At 32.8% G+C, this 19,678-nt stretch overlaps 1 protein-coding gene across 1 annotated transcript; it reads right to left on the bottom strand.

Annotated features, from left to right (window-relative positions):
- Positions 1 to 909: 909 nt before the first annotated feature.
- Positions 910 to 3,365, bottom strand: LOC112275600 (uncharacterized). The gene is made up of 5 exons (XM_024506093.3): positions 2,966 to 3,365; positions 2,631 to 2,748; positions 2,229 to 2,299; positions 1,666 to 1,752; positions 910 to 1,523 (listed from the first exon to the last, which is right to left on the bottom strand). Exons 1-5 carry the CDS (start codon positions 3,089 to 3,091, stop codon positions 1,242 to 1,244), a joined length of 684 nt encoding a protein of 227 aa, XP_024361861.1. The 5' UTR covers positions 3,092 to 3,365; the 3' UTR covers positions 910 to 1,241.
- Positions 3,366 to 19,678: the final 16,313 nt, after the last annotated feature.

Here is a 19,678-nt window from a genome sequence, read left to right as displayed (position 1 = left end):
GGAAATTTTGTTTTGGCCCCCTGCTGCCCTGACTGCCCCGATTAACATTGTGTTGTTGTTGTTCGTCTTTAAATGATGGTTTGAGATTTCCTTCACCCCTTAGAACACAGCAAGTAGAACGAAGTTGAAAAAAGTAGAAAGTCATAACACACCATTATTTTCTCTCGTGAAATTTTGTATTGAGAACTTGTGTTTGTAGAGGTTTACCATGTAGAAGTATGTGCTTGTTGATGGTAATTTATGTTGTGTAATTTTGGGATTGACTTGTTGTTTCAGGGTGGTTTTAGTGTGAGTTTAATTCTAGGTGGTTCATGAAACTAGGGTTTCCCTTGTTTGCACCATTAAAACTTACAATTGAACGACTTTTTAAGGTGGTGTTGTTTATCTTTTAACAATCTACATTATTATTATTATTATTATTATTATTGTGCCTATACTTGTGATGAATAGTGAATCAATATATGATTCTTGTACACAAGCACATCAAAGTAAAGCAAATTTTGGACCATGTAGAAACTTTTAAATGATGCCATAAGAAATGAAAAACAATCAAATACAGTGAAAGATTGTAATTCAAACGGTCGAATACATGAAAAAATACGATGCTAATGCGAGGACAGAGTAGTGTTTTGAAATATCATTCATCAAATGAAATTAATCTCATTTTCTTTTTTTCGGTCTTCTTGTTAGTTGTAAACCTCAAAAATAACAATGATTAGAACAAGGATACTCTAAACTTATCATTGATTGATGATACACATAGATATTAGGAGTGACCCATTTCACGGAACAGCCAAGTTTGTGTATAACATCTGAGACCAAACTAACTCGAAACAAGTAAAAAGCTTCAGACAAGAAAAAATGATTTGAATGCAGCCTCAAGATTTGAAGTTATCTTTAAGCTTTGGCTAGTATCAAAGATGGGTATATTACTTTGCTTTCGATACATAAAAACTATTAAATGGTGCATTACAACTACTACCAATAATTGAATCCTTACGAGCGAAATGGGTGTTACACTTCGTTGTCCTCTACTTTCCCCTCAGCTCGTGTGAAGAGACCCTAAGTCGAACAAAGAATTCACGATAACCAGTTCTGATTGAACATGCAACTGAACAATATTGTCCACAATGTTTACACACTGCAGATCTTGAGGTATGTTTCCAACTAAATTGCACAAGGGATTGCATTGAATGTGAAGATTAAATACGGTGCTTTTCTTTTACAAATGATGCCGCACACTAACGTTTTCCCTTCTTTTTGCCTCCTTTCTTCTTGCCACCTTTACCCTTCTTCTTGCCACCTCCGCCCTTGCCCTTGCCACCTTCAAAGAACCTGTCCTCACCTTTAGAGCTCTTCGAGAATGATCTTCCTTCAGGTGCGGATGGGGGTGTCACATACAGTACTCCTCCCTTGAATTTTCCCTCTGAAGCGTTTAAGCCTCTCTCCTCAGCCGTCCTTTTAGGAGGAGGTTTCCTCTCCGCAGCAGTGCGTTTTGCCGAGCGAATACCTTGCGCTATTTCCTGTATAAGGCACACATAGATGTTTCATCAACTTTACAGCAAAACATAAAATAGGTTCGCAATATTAAATGAAAAAATCTGAAAATAAATTTGATCCCAATACAAGTACACGCTTGGTTTTGAAAGAATGTGACAATCTTACATCTTGCCGCTTCTGTTCAGCTCTATGCTCTTGTTTTCGTTTCATTCCAACTCCCATCGAGACGGGCATCTTAAAGCTCTTTGGTGCCTGATTCAAAAGACAAAGTCACATAATTCATCACATTGTGTTGCCGCAAGCGCTGCGAGAGGCTGCCACTCAATTACGCGACATGTATTTCAATAATAAAGTGGGGATTGGTTTAGTCACACGTGAATCTCCTCACTACACAAACTAACTCTAATCAGAAGAAACTTCTTCGTTGGAAAAATGAAGCAAAAGGAACTCTAGGCTTACCAAACATCGAACAAATACAGCCAAGTGAGCTGCTAACACATTCCATAGGTTTGATTTTCTGAAGTTTCTCTATAACGTGTGAATATACCATCTAAGTCTAGGTACATGAACGAACAGGACCTTCTAACAGATATTATGCTCCCAATATTCACAACCTTCATATATTTATTATATAATCAAATAAAAATCAACACAAAAGACCTCCTAAAAATATTAAAATGAAAAAATCAACAAAAAGAAAAGCTGCGTTGACTGCAATTGAATTCTACCTTTGATCCAAGAGCTACCAATTTGGCAGTCTCCAACTTCTTGCGATCCTTCCATTCCAATGTTGAGGTTCCTGTTGTCATCATCAAATTCAGTACATGAAATAGCTGATCCAATGAAGGGTATGTGTTGGAGGGATATAATACTAACATCAAAGCCCCCATTTGCCCCCTTTGAATGGAACAGCATTGAAATTTCATGATGCAAAATTCCTCAAGTCCAACCGCAATAAACTGTCATAATAATCATAAACATTCGAGGTGTGCTGCATTGGATTAAAGACTAGCCATCACAATCCAAAATCAAGTCAACAGTATATCTCCTTCCAGTTTTCGACAATAACCAACAGGACCAAGACCTCAAGAAAGCACAGAAAGAGGTAAAGCTCGGAGCAAGGTACTAACCTAGCTGCTCTACTTCCTTCAATATGTTCTTGAACTCAGCGGTTTGCTCGACGTCATCATCATCGTGTTTCACTCTTATGGGACCAGCTTCCGCTAAAACATCCGAAGCTCTAGACGACTGATGAAAACAAACGTTCCAGAAAAAGAAAGAAAAAACGAAAAAGAGATCTCTGTTAAATCCACTTGCCTACTCAATTTTGCAGCATTCAAAACCAGGATGAAATTGATGAAAAAAAAAAAAAAAAAAAAAAAAAAAAAAATCGCGCCTAAAATCCTCACAACTACAACCCTCGCCTTGCGAATTCAGACCAGCGTAGGAGAGAACGAGAGAGCACCATAAAGAGCTTCCATTCATGAAAACTCGGTTTGCTGGACCGCGTAGACGAAGCTCCGCTGCTATCAACCACAACAGGGGCTGCGGGAACCGGCTGCCCGAAGGGTTTTCGTCCACTCGAAGCCATCTCGCTACTCGTTTCTTATCTCACCAATCGTATTGCACCCATCTGCACGCAGCAATTCCTATCTACATGACCGCCGGCTTCATTTCCCAGAGGCAAAAAGCTCGAAATCGCCACTCGCAGCACCCCAGACACCACAGTTCCAAACTTCGATGACTCCCTGCTCCTAATACAATTAATTAATTGTGGGTCTCGGTACTCATACAAACGCTGCGACGAATAGCTTCTTCTTCTACAAGCGGAGACATCAATCTCGTCAAGACCTGCAGCAGCACGCCCTGCATCAAAAGCCCTGAACCCTAAAACTCCACGGCTTTCATCTTTTGCTGTCATTCCCGTGTACGTATTCGAAAGAGATGGGTATATTATACGGTTTCATATATAGTGTATGAATACGGTATGATTCGAAAATTAAGTTGTTATTGTCTTCATATTGTCTTCATGTTGTCTTCAAATGTGTGTTAGAGTGTAAATTTTTCGATTGTGTATTAAAAGAAAAGAAAAAAATTGATGTTTTTTTTATATGGGTCATGACATTATTCTTCCTTTCATTAAAAAAAAACAAGTTTATCTTGCAGTGTATCTGATAATTCTAGATAATGATTTTGACAGTTATGATTTATTGAAATTTTAGCACTTAGCTACTTCTTTTTTAAAGGTTTTTGGCATTTTTTTTTTTTTTTTTTTTTTTTGATTTTGATTTTGATTTTTGATTTATTTATTTATTTATTTTTTGTGTTTTTTTCGAGCTTTTTAACTTCTATGTTGTATCTTACATTTGAAGTCTCCAAAAAATTATACTGAATTTCAAAACAAGTATCAAAAGATCTTTTCATACTATTTTTTGTACCTTTTTACTAGTGTTATACATTAAAAATAGATACTGTAATTTCTGTTTAGTAATTTGTAATTTAGTTGAATTATATAAATAAGTCCAGTAAATTTCTATTAGTTAACATGTGCACATACAAATTCTTGGTCATACATAATTTTTTAAATACAATATATTAATGTACATAATGTATATATAAATATATACCTAAGAACTTTTAAATATAATACGTATATTTATATATGTATATATATAAGAGAAGTTTTAAAAATAATAGAATAAATAAATTTCTGTGCTCTGTAAACAAGCTTCTGAATTAAAAATTACATTTTGAGTCCGAATTTATTTTTGAAATATTTTTCACGATTCCAGATATTTCTTGGATACAATTAATAAAAATACAAAAAATCAAAAATAATAAGATGCAATATTATGAATATTAGCAAAAGAAAAAAAGAAAAAAAGAATGCCCTTCTTATTGAAAACTCATGGAGTAAATCAAAATCTTTATTACTGTGCAAATACTAACTTTAAGGGCTCCATTTGTCAAAATATTAAGGCAGTTGATTTGTGTATATATGCTCAATTGATTTTATTTTTATTTTTTTCAATTAAGCAGCCTGAAAATATACCCACCCATCCGATTGTTAAATTGGATTTATAACCATTCGGCAAACTTTAAATCCATGGTCTATTTTTATGACCATTAGTTGAAATATTGATGTCGGTGAAAACATGCTTTGAGAAGTTGAAGCCAAATTTGTGCAACTATGGACTAATATATAACAAGTATTTCACCTTATTAAAAAAAAAAACTAAGTCCATATTATAGTGACGATGTTTTGCAATGGTTACTTATTTTTGTTTTTTTAATCTCATTATTATCTCTCAAAAAGAAAGCGACTACAAACTTAGAACAAATATGTACTCAACTCATGTGGAGATGGAAATAGAGAGGTGTGAATGTGTGATTATATGACTACAATCCGTAAACTGGAAGCATGATGGAAGGAAAGTAGTAGCAGCGATCCAACTAAAATGACTATCACATGGTACTAAGAATATATGGATATAGAAAACAACATGTACAAGTGATGGTGAGTGAATTTTTTAACAATCTTTTCATCTCATTTCAACATTCATTGGACATTTTCTTATGACCAAGAGTTGATTTCAATAGCTTGACAAGTAAAAATGAAGATAAAATTAGGAATTACCATTGCACTTAAATGGTCGACTGGTTTTAGGCATCAATACAAATAATGTTGAAATGATTTAACAAGTTCTATCTTGATCATTACTACATCAACATGTCAATAGGATTATTCACTTAAGGTATCAACTAGACCAAATCCATCCATTTAAGTACTTTATTACATAGTCACTAGTTAAGTTTATAAAACTTATAAGTAGATAAGATTGACAATCACTCTTTAGTTTATAAAGGCACCCATACCTATTAGTTGATTGTGGCAATAACTATAAAATAGTAAATCCAAAGAGAATAGTAGCAACAAACCTAAATAGTGGATTTGTATTAATAAGTACAATTTCATTGCACTCAACTATGAAAGCAACACCTTTATTCTATATCCTTGTCTTAGATGTGATACTATTTTTTTTTCAACATGATATTAAAGCAAGATGCAGCTTCCAACAATACAATATTGTAACACTTGTCAAAACATCTGTTTTATAATGATAGAAACTTCTACAAACATGAAGTTAACTAGATGATTGACATCAAACTTACATTTACAAATTCTTCAACCTATAAGAGAAGTACAAAAAGAAAGATAACACTACATGTCAATTCAATGAGCCACATCATCAAATAAGCTTGAACAAGCCAAAAATTGGACTTTTCAACACCCTCATAAGCTAAGAGTTGGTGACTTTAAGATAAAGGAGAGAACTAACTTATTTCTTTGAGCACTATGAATGCAAAATCAATCTCATTAATAGCCAAACCACACAAATTAAAAAGAACCAATAATTTTTTAGTACAAAGAATAAAAATTGACATATTTTTTTTTATAAGAAACAATGTCTAATAAGTTATTTTACTACAAGTCATAATCTTGCAAAATACAACAAAAATAGTTGAAGTCATTTATCCAATAAGTACCACAACATCTTAATAACAACAACAATAGAATAAATACAAGGTAATGTTTATGTCTTAGGGACCATATACAAGATAAGGATTCAAGACCAAGAAATGGAGTTAGCTTGACATTAGAACAACAACTAGATACAAGGCAAGAAGGTCATAGTTAGACCACAAGAAATGAGTTGTCGAGATTGAGGATCTCCTTAGACTCGACTCCTATATATATTAGGTCCTAGAAAGCTTCTTTAGAAGTTTTTATGAAGCCTGGCAACTTTCTAAATCATACAAAGCCTTCTAGAACCTTCTAAGATCTCCTATGATCTTCTAAAACTTTCTTAGAATCTTCTAGAGTATTTTTAGATGCTATTAAAATCTTCTAAAAACTTCTGGAACCTTTTAGAATCTTCTTCAGTTGTATGTCTATGACATCACCTCCTCTTTTAGCTTTGAGGTCTTTGAGAAGCAATATTATAACAAGTCAATATATGCCCAAGAAGTTGAAGATCTGTCGTATGGTATCCACTATATATTTCAGTTATTTTTTACGAGATAAATGGTTCATAGGTCCTTGTAGCCATCAATAGTATCCCAAGCCTTCTACTTGTAACCAAGCATGAATTTTGATATCTTCATTGTGGAATTATCCTACAAATACTCCTTCTAGATGTCCTTCATAGGTAGGTTCTACTTCAAACACAATTATCAACGATCCATTACTAGATATCTTTTGATGTCTTTGTGATTCAGGTTGTTTTTCATCTTGGAATTGTCTATGCGAGCTACTTGGTTGAAATGGTATGACCAGCATAACATCTATTTCTTGACTATCTATATCATATAAAGTAGATAAGATCAAAAGAATATAAACAAACTATAGTCATGAACTCAAACTATTGACTTATAATGTTCTAAACATTTGAAAAAACTGCTTCTTCAGAGGTTGCCTCCTCCCCTTCTTTATGAGGCCAAGAACTAAGAATCTTCATGGTGAAGCCATTTTACCAAGCTACTATTCTTCATTTTGTTACTTTTGATCTGGATGTATGTTGTTGATAGAATCTTTGAACCTTCATTTGTGTATTTATAAGGTTGCCAACTAGTTCCCATATGCAATCGTTGATATCATATCCACACCAATAGATCAGATATTCAAGCCTTCTATATCTTATCCTTAAATCTAATACCTCTTCTACCTTAAATTCAATATGATCATTGATTTCAACCATAGGAAGTGGAGATTGTCTTTGACCTAGTATGTTTGATTCTTTATACCTTTCCAAAATTGAAATATAAAAGATTAGATGAATCTTCATAGATGAAGGTAATTCCAAGCAATAAGTTATAAAATTAATTTATTTTTGAATCACAAATGGTCATAACCTTCGATAGTCCAACTTATTACATGGCCTATTGGTTTTTATATTGCGTCGAAGAAGATATACTTTGTCACCAACTTAGAATAGAGGATGTTCTTTCTTCAATTCATCCGCCACTAGCTTATAACATTGTTGAGTTATTTCTAGGTGAATTTTCATGGTTGCTTGAAGTTCCGCCATCTTCGTAGCAAACTCCTCTTTTGCTAGATTTGTTGACTTTGAAGGCTCTATCATATTCAACTTTGGATGATGACCGTAGTTTGAGTAGAATAGCGTTTGTTGCATAGATGCATGGATTGTATTATTATATACAAACTCTACTAATGACAAGTTGGAAGTCCAATTGCCTTGTTGATAGTTGATGGTGTATCTCAAATATTAATCAAAAATTGAGTTAATCCATTCAGTTTGGCCATTAGTTTGAGGGTGGAAGGTAGAGGAAAGGTTGATGTCAACCTTAAGAATCTTGAAGAGTGTCTTTCAAAATCTTGATACAAATTGTGGCCCACTATCCGACACAATATTGTTTGGTAATCTGTGGTAATAATAGATATTGTCAATAAAGAGTCTTATTATCTCTTCACTAGTATTTGACTTCTTGTAAGATATAAAATGTGTTATCTTCGTCAATTGATCAAAAACTACAAAGATAGTGTCAAATAAGCTTGATGGTGGAAGATCTATAATGAAATCCATAAAAGTAAATGACAATGGTTGTCTTGGAATAGAAAGGGGTTGAAGAAGTCCATATCGCCAATGTTGAGGATTCTTTGACCTTGAACAAATATCACATGATAGTACAAATTCTTTAACATCCTTCCATATTTTAGGCCACTAAAAATCTCTAGAAAGAAGTTCTAAGGTCTTATTGAATCCAAAATGTCTAGCTGCAGGGAAGTCATGACATGTTTGAAAAACATGCAGGCGAGTTGGCCCTTCAAGAATGAATAAACATTCTTTAAAGAATAAGAAATTGACTTCATACTTGAATTTAGATGATTCTTCAAGAAGGTTGTTGGCAAGATGCTTGGTATTAAGAATAAGAGGGTCCGTATTTGTGGCTTTACGAACTTCATGAAGAAATGCTAAATCTGCAAGTATTGATACATTGATTACTCAAAGATGAAATTGCTCAGGTTTTAACAAGGTTGCTTGTTGTTGATCATATGTTGCTTCGCCTTCTTTTGGTTCAAGGTAGGAATATCTTGATAATGCATCTGATAACCTTTGTTGGCTCCTGAGTTGATACGTGATGTAAAAATCAAATTGTGATAAAGATATACTCTAATGCGCTTGGCGACAATTCAAGACTCGGACTAATATGAAGTATTTAAGATTCTTGTGATCTATATATATAATCACCTAATGAGAGGTACTTTCAAGAAAGTGGCACCATTTTTGGAAAGAATCTATAATAACAAGCAGTTCTTTATTATAGATTTTATAGTCAATTTTTATCGCTGAGAATTTTTTAGAATGGAATATAATTGGATGAAGTTTTTTATCTTCTCCATATTGCGACAAGACTGCTTCCAATGCAAAGTCTAAGGCATTAGTCTCCATAAAATAAGGCTTGTTGAAATTTGGATGTATCAAAATTGGAGCTATTGTGAAAGCATCTTTTAAGCTTTGATAAGCTTCTTCTACTTCGGGGCCTCAATCAAGCTTGTCCTTGCATATCAATCGTATAAATGGAGCAACAATCTTGAAGTAATTCTTAACAAAAATCACGTAGAAGTTTGTAAATCCAAAAAAGCATTGGACATTATATACAATTTTTGGCTTTGTCCAATCGATGATTGCTTATATCTTCTTTGGATCCATAAAAGGCCTTTTTTGGAAATAATATATCCAACAAATTCAACTTGAGGTGCATGAAATACATACTTTTCTAATTTTGCATATAGTCCAACACTTCATAGCTTTTTTCAGCATAAAGCAAACATATTTTTTGAAGTCTTCCAAATTCTTAGAAAAGATTAGAATATCATCCAAATAGATCACAACAAAGTCATTGAAATGCTCACAAAATATGTCATTCATTAAGTGTTGGAATATGGCTAATGTATTGGTAAGTCCAAAAGGTATGATATTGTATTCAAAATATCTATACTTGGTACAAAATGCTATCTTCCATTCATCTCCTTCCCTAATGCATACCAAATTATAAACGCCTCGTAGATCAATCTTCGTAAAGATCTTTGCTTGACTAAGTTGATCAAAAAGTCTAGATATCAACAGTAGTGGATATCGATTTATTATCATGATTTTATTAAGATTACAATAATTGACACACATTCATAAAGTTCTATCTTTTTTCTTTACAAATAATATTAGAGCACTAACTAGCGACTTGGAATGCCAAATAAAATTCTTAGCTAGAATTCCTCAATGTAGTCCTTTAAAGTCGCAAGCTCATTTTGAGATAAATTATAAATGGGTCCAAATGATGGTTGAGCATCTTCTTGAAGGTCAATCGTATAATTGTAAGGACAATGCTTTGGTAGGAGGTTGTCACGAATTTAGAATACTAATTGGAAATCTAAACAAGAAGCTCAAGAAGAATTGGCAAGAACTAGATTAAATAGATGAGTACAAGAACAACATTAGAGAGGTGAGCTAGAATTCCAAGAGTTGTGTTGTCGAGATTGAGGAGATCTTCAATCTTGGCTCTTATATATACTACAAGCTAGGAAGCTTTTCAAGTAGCTTCCACAAACTAGGAAGCTTCTCAAGCAGCTTCCACGAGCTAGGAAGCTTCTCAAGCAACTTCAATAAATTACAAAGCTTTTCTAGAACCTTTTAAAATCTTCTACAACTTCCTAGTATATGTCCTTCACATCACCCTCTCCCCTTTAGCTTCGAGGTCTTCGAGAAGCACTCTTATTCCGAGTTAGTACCAACGTAAGAAGTTGAAAATTTGTCGCATAGTATTTGTAATATACTCCAATTGTTGTTCACGTGGCAAGTAGTTCATTGGTCCTTGTAACCAACAATAGTGTCCTACGCCTTCAATTTTTGACTAGGCATGAACTTCCGTGTCTTTATTGTAAAAATACCCTACAAACACTCCTTCAGGAAGATCACCGTAGGCAGGTTCTACCTCAAACACAATCACTAGCAACCTGTTACTAGGTATCCTCTGTCGTCTTTGTGGTACACATGGTTCTTCATCTCAGGATCGTCTTCATGAGATACTTGGTTGAGAAGACATAATTGATATGGTATCTATCTCTTGGCTATCCATATCACAGCAAAAAATACAAGCACTAAACATGGAAGAATGGGCTCAGCTTACAGATTTATAGTCTCTAACTATGTCTTTTAGAGGTTATTTATCCTTCTCTCTCTTCTTTGTAAGGTTGAAGATTAAGAGACTTCAAGGAGAAGGAACTTTACTGAAAAACTTTCATCGAAAGGGCTTAGGTTTTTGAGGATAGCATCGATGAAACTCTTCTACCTTTTGCGACGTATTGATAAGATTTTTTGCTGGTTCTCATGTGTGCTCATTGATATCATAGCCGCTCTAATGCACTAGGTACTCTAATTTCTCCCACTTATGCCATAAATCTAGTATCTTTTTTATCTCATATTCCTCATGGTTCTCAATTTCAACATTAAGTAGCGGACATTGCACTCTTCTAAGAAAAGACGACTCTCGATAAGGCTCCAACAAAGAATCATGAAAGTCTAGATGTACCTTCATAGCAGCTGGTAACTCGAGACGGTACGCTATTAGATTAATTTACTTCTGAATGATAAATGGTCCCAGTCTCCAGTAGTCAAACTTATCACATGACCACTTGGTCTTGATATTTCGTTGAAGCAACCATATTTTATCTCCAAATTTGAAAGTAGGTGCTTGATTTCGAAATTTATCTACAATCACCTTTTAAGCTTCTTGGGTAGTTTACAATTGAAGTTTCAATGTAGTTTAAAGCTTTGATAGTTGTTTCACAAATCCTTCAGCTGTTAGGTTGTTGTTGGTTGACAAACTCAATAAATCAAGCTTTAGATGATACCCACAGTTGGAAAAGAATGGTGTTTGTTGAGTTGATGTATAAAGGGTGTTGTTATATGCAAACTTGACTAATGATAGATATGCAATCCAATCATCTTGCTAATAGTTGATACTGCATGATAAATACTGCTCCAAAGTTTGATTCACCCGTTCCATTTGGCCGTCAGTTTGAGGATGAAAAGTTGAAGAAAGCTTGATATCCACCTTCAATATTTCAAAGAGAGATCTCTAAAACTTTGATACGAATTAGGTTCCTCGATTTGACACGATATCATCTGGTAAACCATGATATTGATACACACTATCAAGGAAGAGCCTTGCTCTGTCTTTGCTTGATGATGTTTTCTTGCAAGAGATAAAGTGTGTAATCTTTGTAAGCCGATCTACTACAACAAAGATGTTGTCAAATGAATTTGATGGCGGCAGGTCCGTAATGAAATCCATGGAAACTGAAGACCATGGACGACGTGGAATAGGCAATGGCTGAAGAAAATCATAAGGATGATGTCGAAGGTTCTTGGATCTTAAACAAATGTCACAAGAGAGGACAAAATTCTTGACATCCTTCCACATTTGGGACCACCAAAAATCTCGAGAAATAAGTTTCAAAGTCTTATTGAATCCAAACTGTCCCACAGTTGGAAAGTCATGTCGAGATTGAAGAACTCGGAGTCGTGTTGATCCCTTTGGAATATACAACCGCTCCTCAAAGTATAAAAGATCTCTTTCCACCTTCAACTTGTCATTATTGATACGTTGAGTGATATCGAGGGCTACAGAATCTCCAATAGTTGCAGTACGTACTTGGTTGAAGAAGTCAGCATCAATTGATACTATAGCAGAGCAAAGCCTGATTTGTTTTGACTTCAACAATATTATACACTATTGATCAAATGCTGCTTCTCTAGCTTTTGGAACTAGATACGATCTCCTTGATAATGCATTGGATAGTCTTTGTTGCTTTCCAGGCCGATAAGTAATAACAAAGTGAAACTTGGATAGCAACATATTCTATCGAGCTTGACGACGATTCAAAACCCAAGCCGATATGAAGTACTTCAAATTCTTGTGATCTGTGTATACATTCACCAGATGCATAGCTCTTTTGAAAAAGTGACGTTACTCTTAGAAAGAATCGACTATCACAAGAAGTTCTTTATCATGGATCTTATAGTTGATCTCGACAGTAGAAAACTTTTGAGAGTAGAACGCAACCAGATGAAGCTTCTCGTCTGCATCTATCTACAAAAGTACAGCTCTCATAGCAAAATTTGAAGTATCAATCTCCAAATAAAAGGCTTTTGCAAAGTCTAGATGTACCAAGATTGGAGCCATAGTAAATGTCGACTTAAGATCTTGAAATGCTTTTTCTGCTAGAGGTCTCCATTCGAGCTTGTCTTTACATGTCAACCGAGTGAGTGGAGCAGCAACTTGAGAATAATTCTTGATGAAGATCCGATAGAAGTTAGCAAAGTCAAGAAAGTATTGTACATCTCTAATCGTCTTTGGAACTTTCTATGATACAATTGCTTCCACCTTCTTAGGATCCATCTTCAAACCTTTTGTAGTTGCAATGAATCTCAAAAATTCCATCTCAGTTTGGATAAATAAGTACTTATCTAATTTGGCATAAAGTCCTTGCTCGCGGAGTTTTTTAAAGACCAAACGAACATGTTTCTCATGCTATTCTATGTTCTTGGAAAATATCAGAATATCATCTAGATAGATAACAAAAAAATCGTCAAGGTGCTCCCAAAATAGTAAAGCAATGGGTATAATGGACTACAATAAAAATTATCCATTGCTTTATTATTGAATCCTCGATTGTGCCATCTCGAATGTTCTATCATCATGAAGTCTTGGAATGATTCTTTCAATATCTGTAATTCTTTGTGATAATGTAGCAAGAGCATTCATAATGGCGTCCAACTTGGACTCCAAAATTTCAATCATACTAATATCTTGACCTCCGGCCATTCTAAGAGAAGAAAAGAAATGACTCTACAAGAACGTAGTATTGGTTTAGAGGAGGGTATTCCGCAACCTCTAAAATGCCTTAAAACCTTCAAAAAGAGAAGTAATCCATTCTCTCCAAGAAAGATAAGACTTCAATATTATAATAGAAGAAATATCAGTTTAAAGGAAGGTAATCCGCAACCTCTAAAATACCAGCACCTTTAAGCAGAGGGATAATCTCCACTCTAACAAGAAGAAACTAGCTCTAATATGAAAGATGAATGTAGTCTCGACAAACTGTCACGAATTTAGAATACGGACTGGAAATCTAAACAAGAAGCTCAAGAAGAATTGGCAAGAACTAGATTAATCAGATGAGTACAAGATCAACATTAGAGAGGTGAACTAGAGCTCCAAGAGATGTGTTGTCGAGATTGAGGATCTCCTTAGTCTTGGCTCTTATATATACTACAAGCTAGGAAGCTTTTCAAGCAGCTTCTATGAGTTAGGAAGCTTCTTAAGTAGCTTTCACAATCTATGAAGCTTCTCAAGCAGCTTCCACTAGCTAGGAAGCTTCTTAAACAACTTCTACAAACTACAAAGCTTTTCTAGAACCTTTTAGAATCTTCTACAACTTCCTAGTGTATGTCCTTGATAGATGTCCACATTTTTTTTTTCAAATATATTTGTAAAATCCTTATATGCCTTTGGAATTATTATTGTAGCAACCATAGGTTTTGATTGTAGATTTGCATAGATAGCAAACATAATACCTTATTTGACCACCCTCACAAATACTTTAGTTCCAATAAATAAATGTTGTTTAAGTTTTGGCTTATCAGGTGTTAGAAGTTTTTTCATAGATATGAGGATTCTATAATCTACTAGAAGAAATTCTAACTTTTGGGATATTTAATCTATCTATAGATTATCTTTTTTAAGCCATGAGAGACCTAAAATGATTGAACTTGATGGTGATCTAATGATGTTGAATACTACTTGACTGTTATGGTTGTCAAAGGTTATTTCTAATGAAATCGTTTCATGAGTGACGTCTCTAGAGGATAAAGGTCGATCATCTATTACTTCTATATGTACAGCTTTGGATTTTTTGACCATATAGATTTTATGTAATTTAGAAAATTCTTTGTCAATAAAACATGCGGAGGCTTCTAAGTCAAGTAATGCCTGATACTTTAGTTTTGTGACTCCTAATCATACATGTATAATAAAACAAAGAAAAAGATTGGCAAAGAATATATGATCTTTTTTGGTTTGTGATAGTGAAGAAGCTGCATAATAATTGGTATATACATGTAGCATAATTGAAGAACGTTTATTTTGGGAGCCTGATCTTTGGTTCTTTTGATGTTATTGTTATCAAATCATTGCCTTGAGTGGATGCACCTCTCATATTTGAAGCAAACATATTTATTTGAGAATTTGGAACCTCTATTACAATTTGATGTAGTAGTTGAGGCGCTCCAGCTCCTTGACCATTGCATATGGTTATATATAGTTCTTTATTATGCTTTGATAAAGTCTTTGTCTTAATCTTCAATACTTTAAAAGTATTAATAATAGCATTTAACTTGATTTCTTTAGAGACTGTCATATTGACTTTTCCACCTTCTACCATAGAAATTTAGAGAAATATATACCTTCAATAGAAAAAAATCTACTCTATGGTATATAAAAAAAAATCAAAAGAATATTAAAAAAGAATAATATTAGTCTAGAAGAGGATAATCCGCAACCTCTAAAATGCTATAGTATTTCAAAGAAGAGGGGTAATCCACTCTCTGTCAAGAAAGGCAAAGCTTCCAATATTATTTTATGTTAGTCTCGATAAACTATCAGGGACCATATACAAGACAAAGATTCAAGACCAAGAAATACACTTAGTTTGACATTAGAACAACAATTGGATAGAAGGCAAGAAGGTCCTCGTTAAATCAGAAGAAGTGAGTTGTGAAAACTGAGGATCTCTTCAACCTTGACTCTCATATATATTAGGTTCTAAGAAGCTTCTTGAGAAGTTTCTATGAAGCTTAGAAACTTTCTAAATCAATCAAAGTCTCTTAGAACCTTTTAGGATCTCCTATAATTTTTTAAAACTTTCTTAGAATATATTGGAATCTTTTAGAACCTTCTTAGAATCCATTGGAATCTTATGGAACCTTTTAGAACCTTCTAAAACCTCTTAGAACCTTCTAGAGCCTTCTTAGATTCTACTAGAATCTTCTAAAATCTTCTAGAACCTTCTAAAACTTTCTAGAATCTTCTTTAATTGTATATACGTACATTATGTTAATAATATTCATAAAGATTAATATCATCTATTAAATTATTAACATCAATAATGTAACACAAGCATAATAAATCTTGTACAAGTTTTTTGACAATAATAACATAATACTAATAATATTATTATTCAATCAATTACAATTAATTGCAATAGATAAATGAAGCTTGATTACAAATTACATCCAACAAATTAGCAAGCTGTTCCGAACATACATATTTATTCTAATAATTATCTAGATAATAAAAATAAATAGAAGTAAGTCAAAGTAGATAAATATGATAATATCTTGTAGAAAGCTTCCTAGAAGCTTTATAGATGCTACTTTGCCTTTACACATGTCTATAGGTGATTAATAGGTTGAAAACTTGGCCAACAATGATGCCACATGTCAACATGTTGATCACTTATAATACAAGTTGGACATATGGTACACACCTAAGAAACTTGCATTACAAATTAGACATGTGTCTTACAAGTTGGACACGTATTAGAGGTCCTATAGCATATCGCCACATAGTTCTTAATTAAATAATATATATAGAGGTAAAAGTGAGGCCTTTTTTATTCTTGCCAATTCTTTTCTTGCTTTTAGTCTAGTTTCAAGAGTCTTGTGTTTTCTAATCTTTAGCAATAGCCATTCCAATTCTTCTTTGAATATACAAATATATATTTTTTTTTATTTTGTCACTTTCCTTTTGACATAGATTCTACAAGTTTATGTATCTTCTTCCAGTTTTTATTCTTCACAAATTCACAAGAGTACATGTGATTATTGTTTTACTTATTCCAGAAGAAACCTCCCAGAATAAACCCATATAGAGGAATTCAAACACAGGGAAAGACCATGTATATGAGCTCCAATTGTTAGGGTCACACAATTAACCGCTACTGCTGAATGCTTACAATATCGAAGAACACTTAACTTTTCCTCCTACTGTCCACTCTCTCATATCAATACGATAACAACCACGACATCAATTTCAGTACCCTGTATAATTCACGAACACACAATCATAACCCAAACCCTGAAACGAACAACTTTCAATCCACAAAATCTGATCAAGATAATTCCTTCGATTACAATTCCTCTCCACTGAACTCACAACCTTGTAATAAATAGTGACTGAAAACTTCCATACATCATCAATCTTTCACAACAATTAATAAACAGTGATCCATAAACAACTTCATAAATCAAACATTGATTCATTAAATTAATTCTCTTCACTAAAATCAACACTAACTCAAAAGAAACTAGAAAACTAAGAAGAAGAGATAGCAACAAGCTTATCTCGGCTCATGACTATCATAATCTGGTACCCCGGCTCATGACTATCACAGTCTAGCATTTTCTTCCTCTCTCCCATCCTCCTTATACTACCCTGAGATACTAACTCCTATACTATGGATGATAACTACTTTTCTTAACTATTCATCCATTCTACTTGCTGAACCACCTTTTCAATAGTTATCTATCCCTATTTATACTATATACTAGGTATCTACATTCTAAAAATAACTACTTATTCTACAATACATATATAATATTAGAGCTTTATCTTTTGTTGATTAAGAGTGGATTACTCTTTTTTCTTGATAAGACATAAGTATATTAGAAGTTATAGATTATCTTCTTCTAAATTGATATTGTTTTTAGATTTTATTTATTTATTTATTTTTGATTCTTGAGTATTATATTCTATAAAAATAAATATATATATTTTTTTTATTGTACTAGCATGGAAGAGCTTGCTAAAATGAAGAGTACAATGGTTCAAATTGCAAGAGCAAATAAGAGACTTAATGTTCTTAATGCATCAACTCAGTCAACGACCACAAAGAGCAACAAGATTATCAAACAATTAAGATATAGAGATGATTGGAGTTACTTCAATATCTACACCAAGTCATACTACTACTCCTATAATGGAACATCGTTCAAGTTTTAACAAACCAAAAATTGAATTGTCTAAGAAATTTGATGGTACAAGATCTAAGTTTCAAAGATTCATCAGTCAGATACAACTAGTGATTGAACTACAACCTCAAAGTTATTTAACTTAAGGATCACAAGTCAAGTTTATTGGAATACTACTTTCAAGTTGTGTTTTATCATGGTTTTCATCATTTTTTAAATATCATGATTCAATATTAATTATTTGAAAGTATTCTTAGTAGAGTTTTGATATGTATATGGAGAACATGATGCAATCCGTGTTATAACCAACAAGATTTGTATCTTACAATAAAGCAAATAATTAGTGATATTATACACTTCACAATTTCAACAATTAGTGACAAATATTAAGTGAAATGATGTAGTACTCATTAGCCAATTTCTCTATAGATTACAATATGAAGTAAAAAAATTGATACTCAATTTACCTAATTTTCAGACATTGAGTCAAGCAATTAATTTTGCTATAAATTATAATAAATAACTTTTTGAATTTTGATGTGAGAATTGTATAAGAAAACCTCAATATTATTATAATTCAATAATGACACCAATGACTTCTCAATCTATACATTTAGAAGTAGAAGACATGTAAATTGTTGCAATACATTTTAAACCTCTTATCAAACAAAAAAAGATTCATTGTCATTAAGAAAGATTATGTTTATATTGTAGAGAAGCTAAGCTCACTATTCAATATTTTCCAAGGAAATGATCCAACTACAAAATGAAGAGTATTGCTATCAAAGATGAAAACATGTCAAAAAATAAATTTGTCTAGCTACAATAGGAACCATGCGGTTGAAATCTTGTACAATTTCTAATGATGGTCCTATTATCTCCTTAGAACCTTCTCCTTATTTTATAATAGATGTGCATTTAAGATCTAATAATCACAAAGCCCTTGCTTTAATAGATCTAGGAGCCTTAGCTTCTTTTTTAGATGAAGAATTTGTTAAAAGTCATAATATACAGTTAATACAAAAAAATATACCTGTACACATAGAAGTCATAGATAGTCATCTATTATCTTTTGGAGATGTTATTCATGAAACACTTCTTATAGATTTTATAATAAATGGTCATAATAATTACATAATTTTTAATATAATTAGATCTCTCTCTAATTTAATCATTTTAGGTTTATTGTGGCTAGAAAAATATAATCCTGTGATAGATTGGATTTCTTGTAAACTTGACTTTTCTTCAAATATCATTAAGATTTTTTATAATTTAATAGAAAGCCATGAGTCTAGTGTAGCCAAACCTATACTTGTAGGTACAAAAGCTTTTTTGCATGGTGCAAAAGAAAGATCGTCTTATATTCATTCCACATCCATTTTAAATAATGAAAAGATTTCAAGTAAAATTCCAAGTCAATATCGAGATTTTTAAGATGTTTTTAAAAAAAAGAATACAGATATTTTCTTGGAGCATTATCCATATGATTGCTCAATCGATCTTAAAGAAGGAACTAAGCTGCCATTTGGTCCAATTTATAGTTTATCACAAAATGAGTTGACTGAATAAGATTTTCTTTACCTTAGATATCTAGACTTCTTGATCAATTAAATCAAGCTAAGATCTATATAAAAATAGATCTATGAAGAGCATATAATGTGGTCTGCATTAAAGAAGGAGATGAATGGAAGACTGTATTTCGAACAAGATATGGATACTTTGAATATAATGTCATGCTTTTTGGACTCATGAATATACCAACTTCTTTTTAACATCTTATGAATGATATTTTTTGTGAATTTCTAAGTGATTTTGTTGTCTATTACTTAAACAACATTTTAATCTACTTTAAGAATACAAATGAATATGAAGTTCATGTTCGTTGTGTATTATATAAACTTAAAGATGTGAGATTGTATGCCAAGTTAAAAAAGTGTATATTCTATACTACTCAAGTTGACTTCTTAGGATACATCATTTCAAACAATAGTCTAATGATGGATCCTAAAAGAATTCACACAATCATAAACTCGAAGATTCCAAAAATAATAAGAGATGTATAATAC

The sequence above is a fragment of the Physcomitrium patens genome, chromosome 23, assembly GCF_059467195.1.
Source record: "Physcomitrium patens ecotype Gransden chromosome 23, ASM5946719v1, whole genome shotgun sequence".
Taxonomy (NCBI): Eukaryota; Viridiplantae; Streptophyta; class Bryopsida; order Funariales; family Funariaceae; genus Physcomitrium; species Physcomitrium patens.
Note: the sequence above shows the minus strand (reverse complement) of the source record. Positions and strands in the feature narration are given on the sequence as shown.

Coding starts and splice junctions, on each gene's coding strand:
- LOC112275600 (XM_024506093.3), bottom strand. CDS start 3,091: ATGGCTTCGAGTGGACGAAAACCCTTCGGGCAGCCGGTTCCCGCAGCC. Junction 1,753..2,228: donor TGGTAGCTCTTGGATCAAAG/GTAGAATTCAAT, acceptor CTTTTGAATCAG/GCACCAAAGAGCTTTAAGAT. Junction 1,524..1,665: donor CTGAACAGAAGCGGCAAGAT/GTAAGATTGTCA, acceptor TGCCTTATACAG/GAAATAGCGCAAGGTATTCG.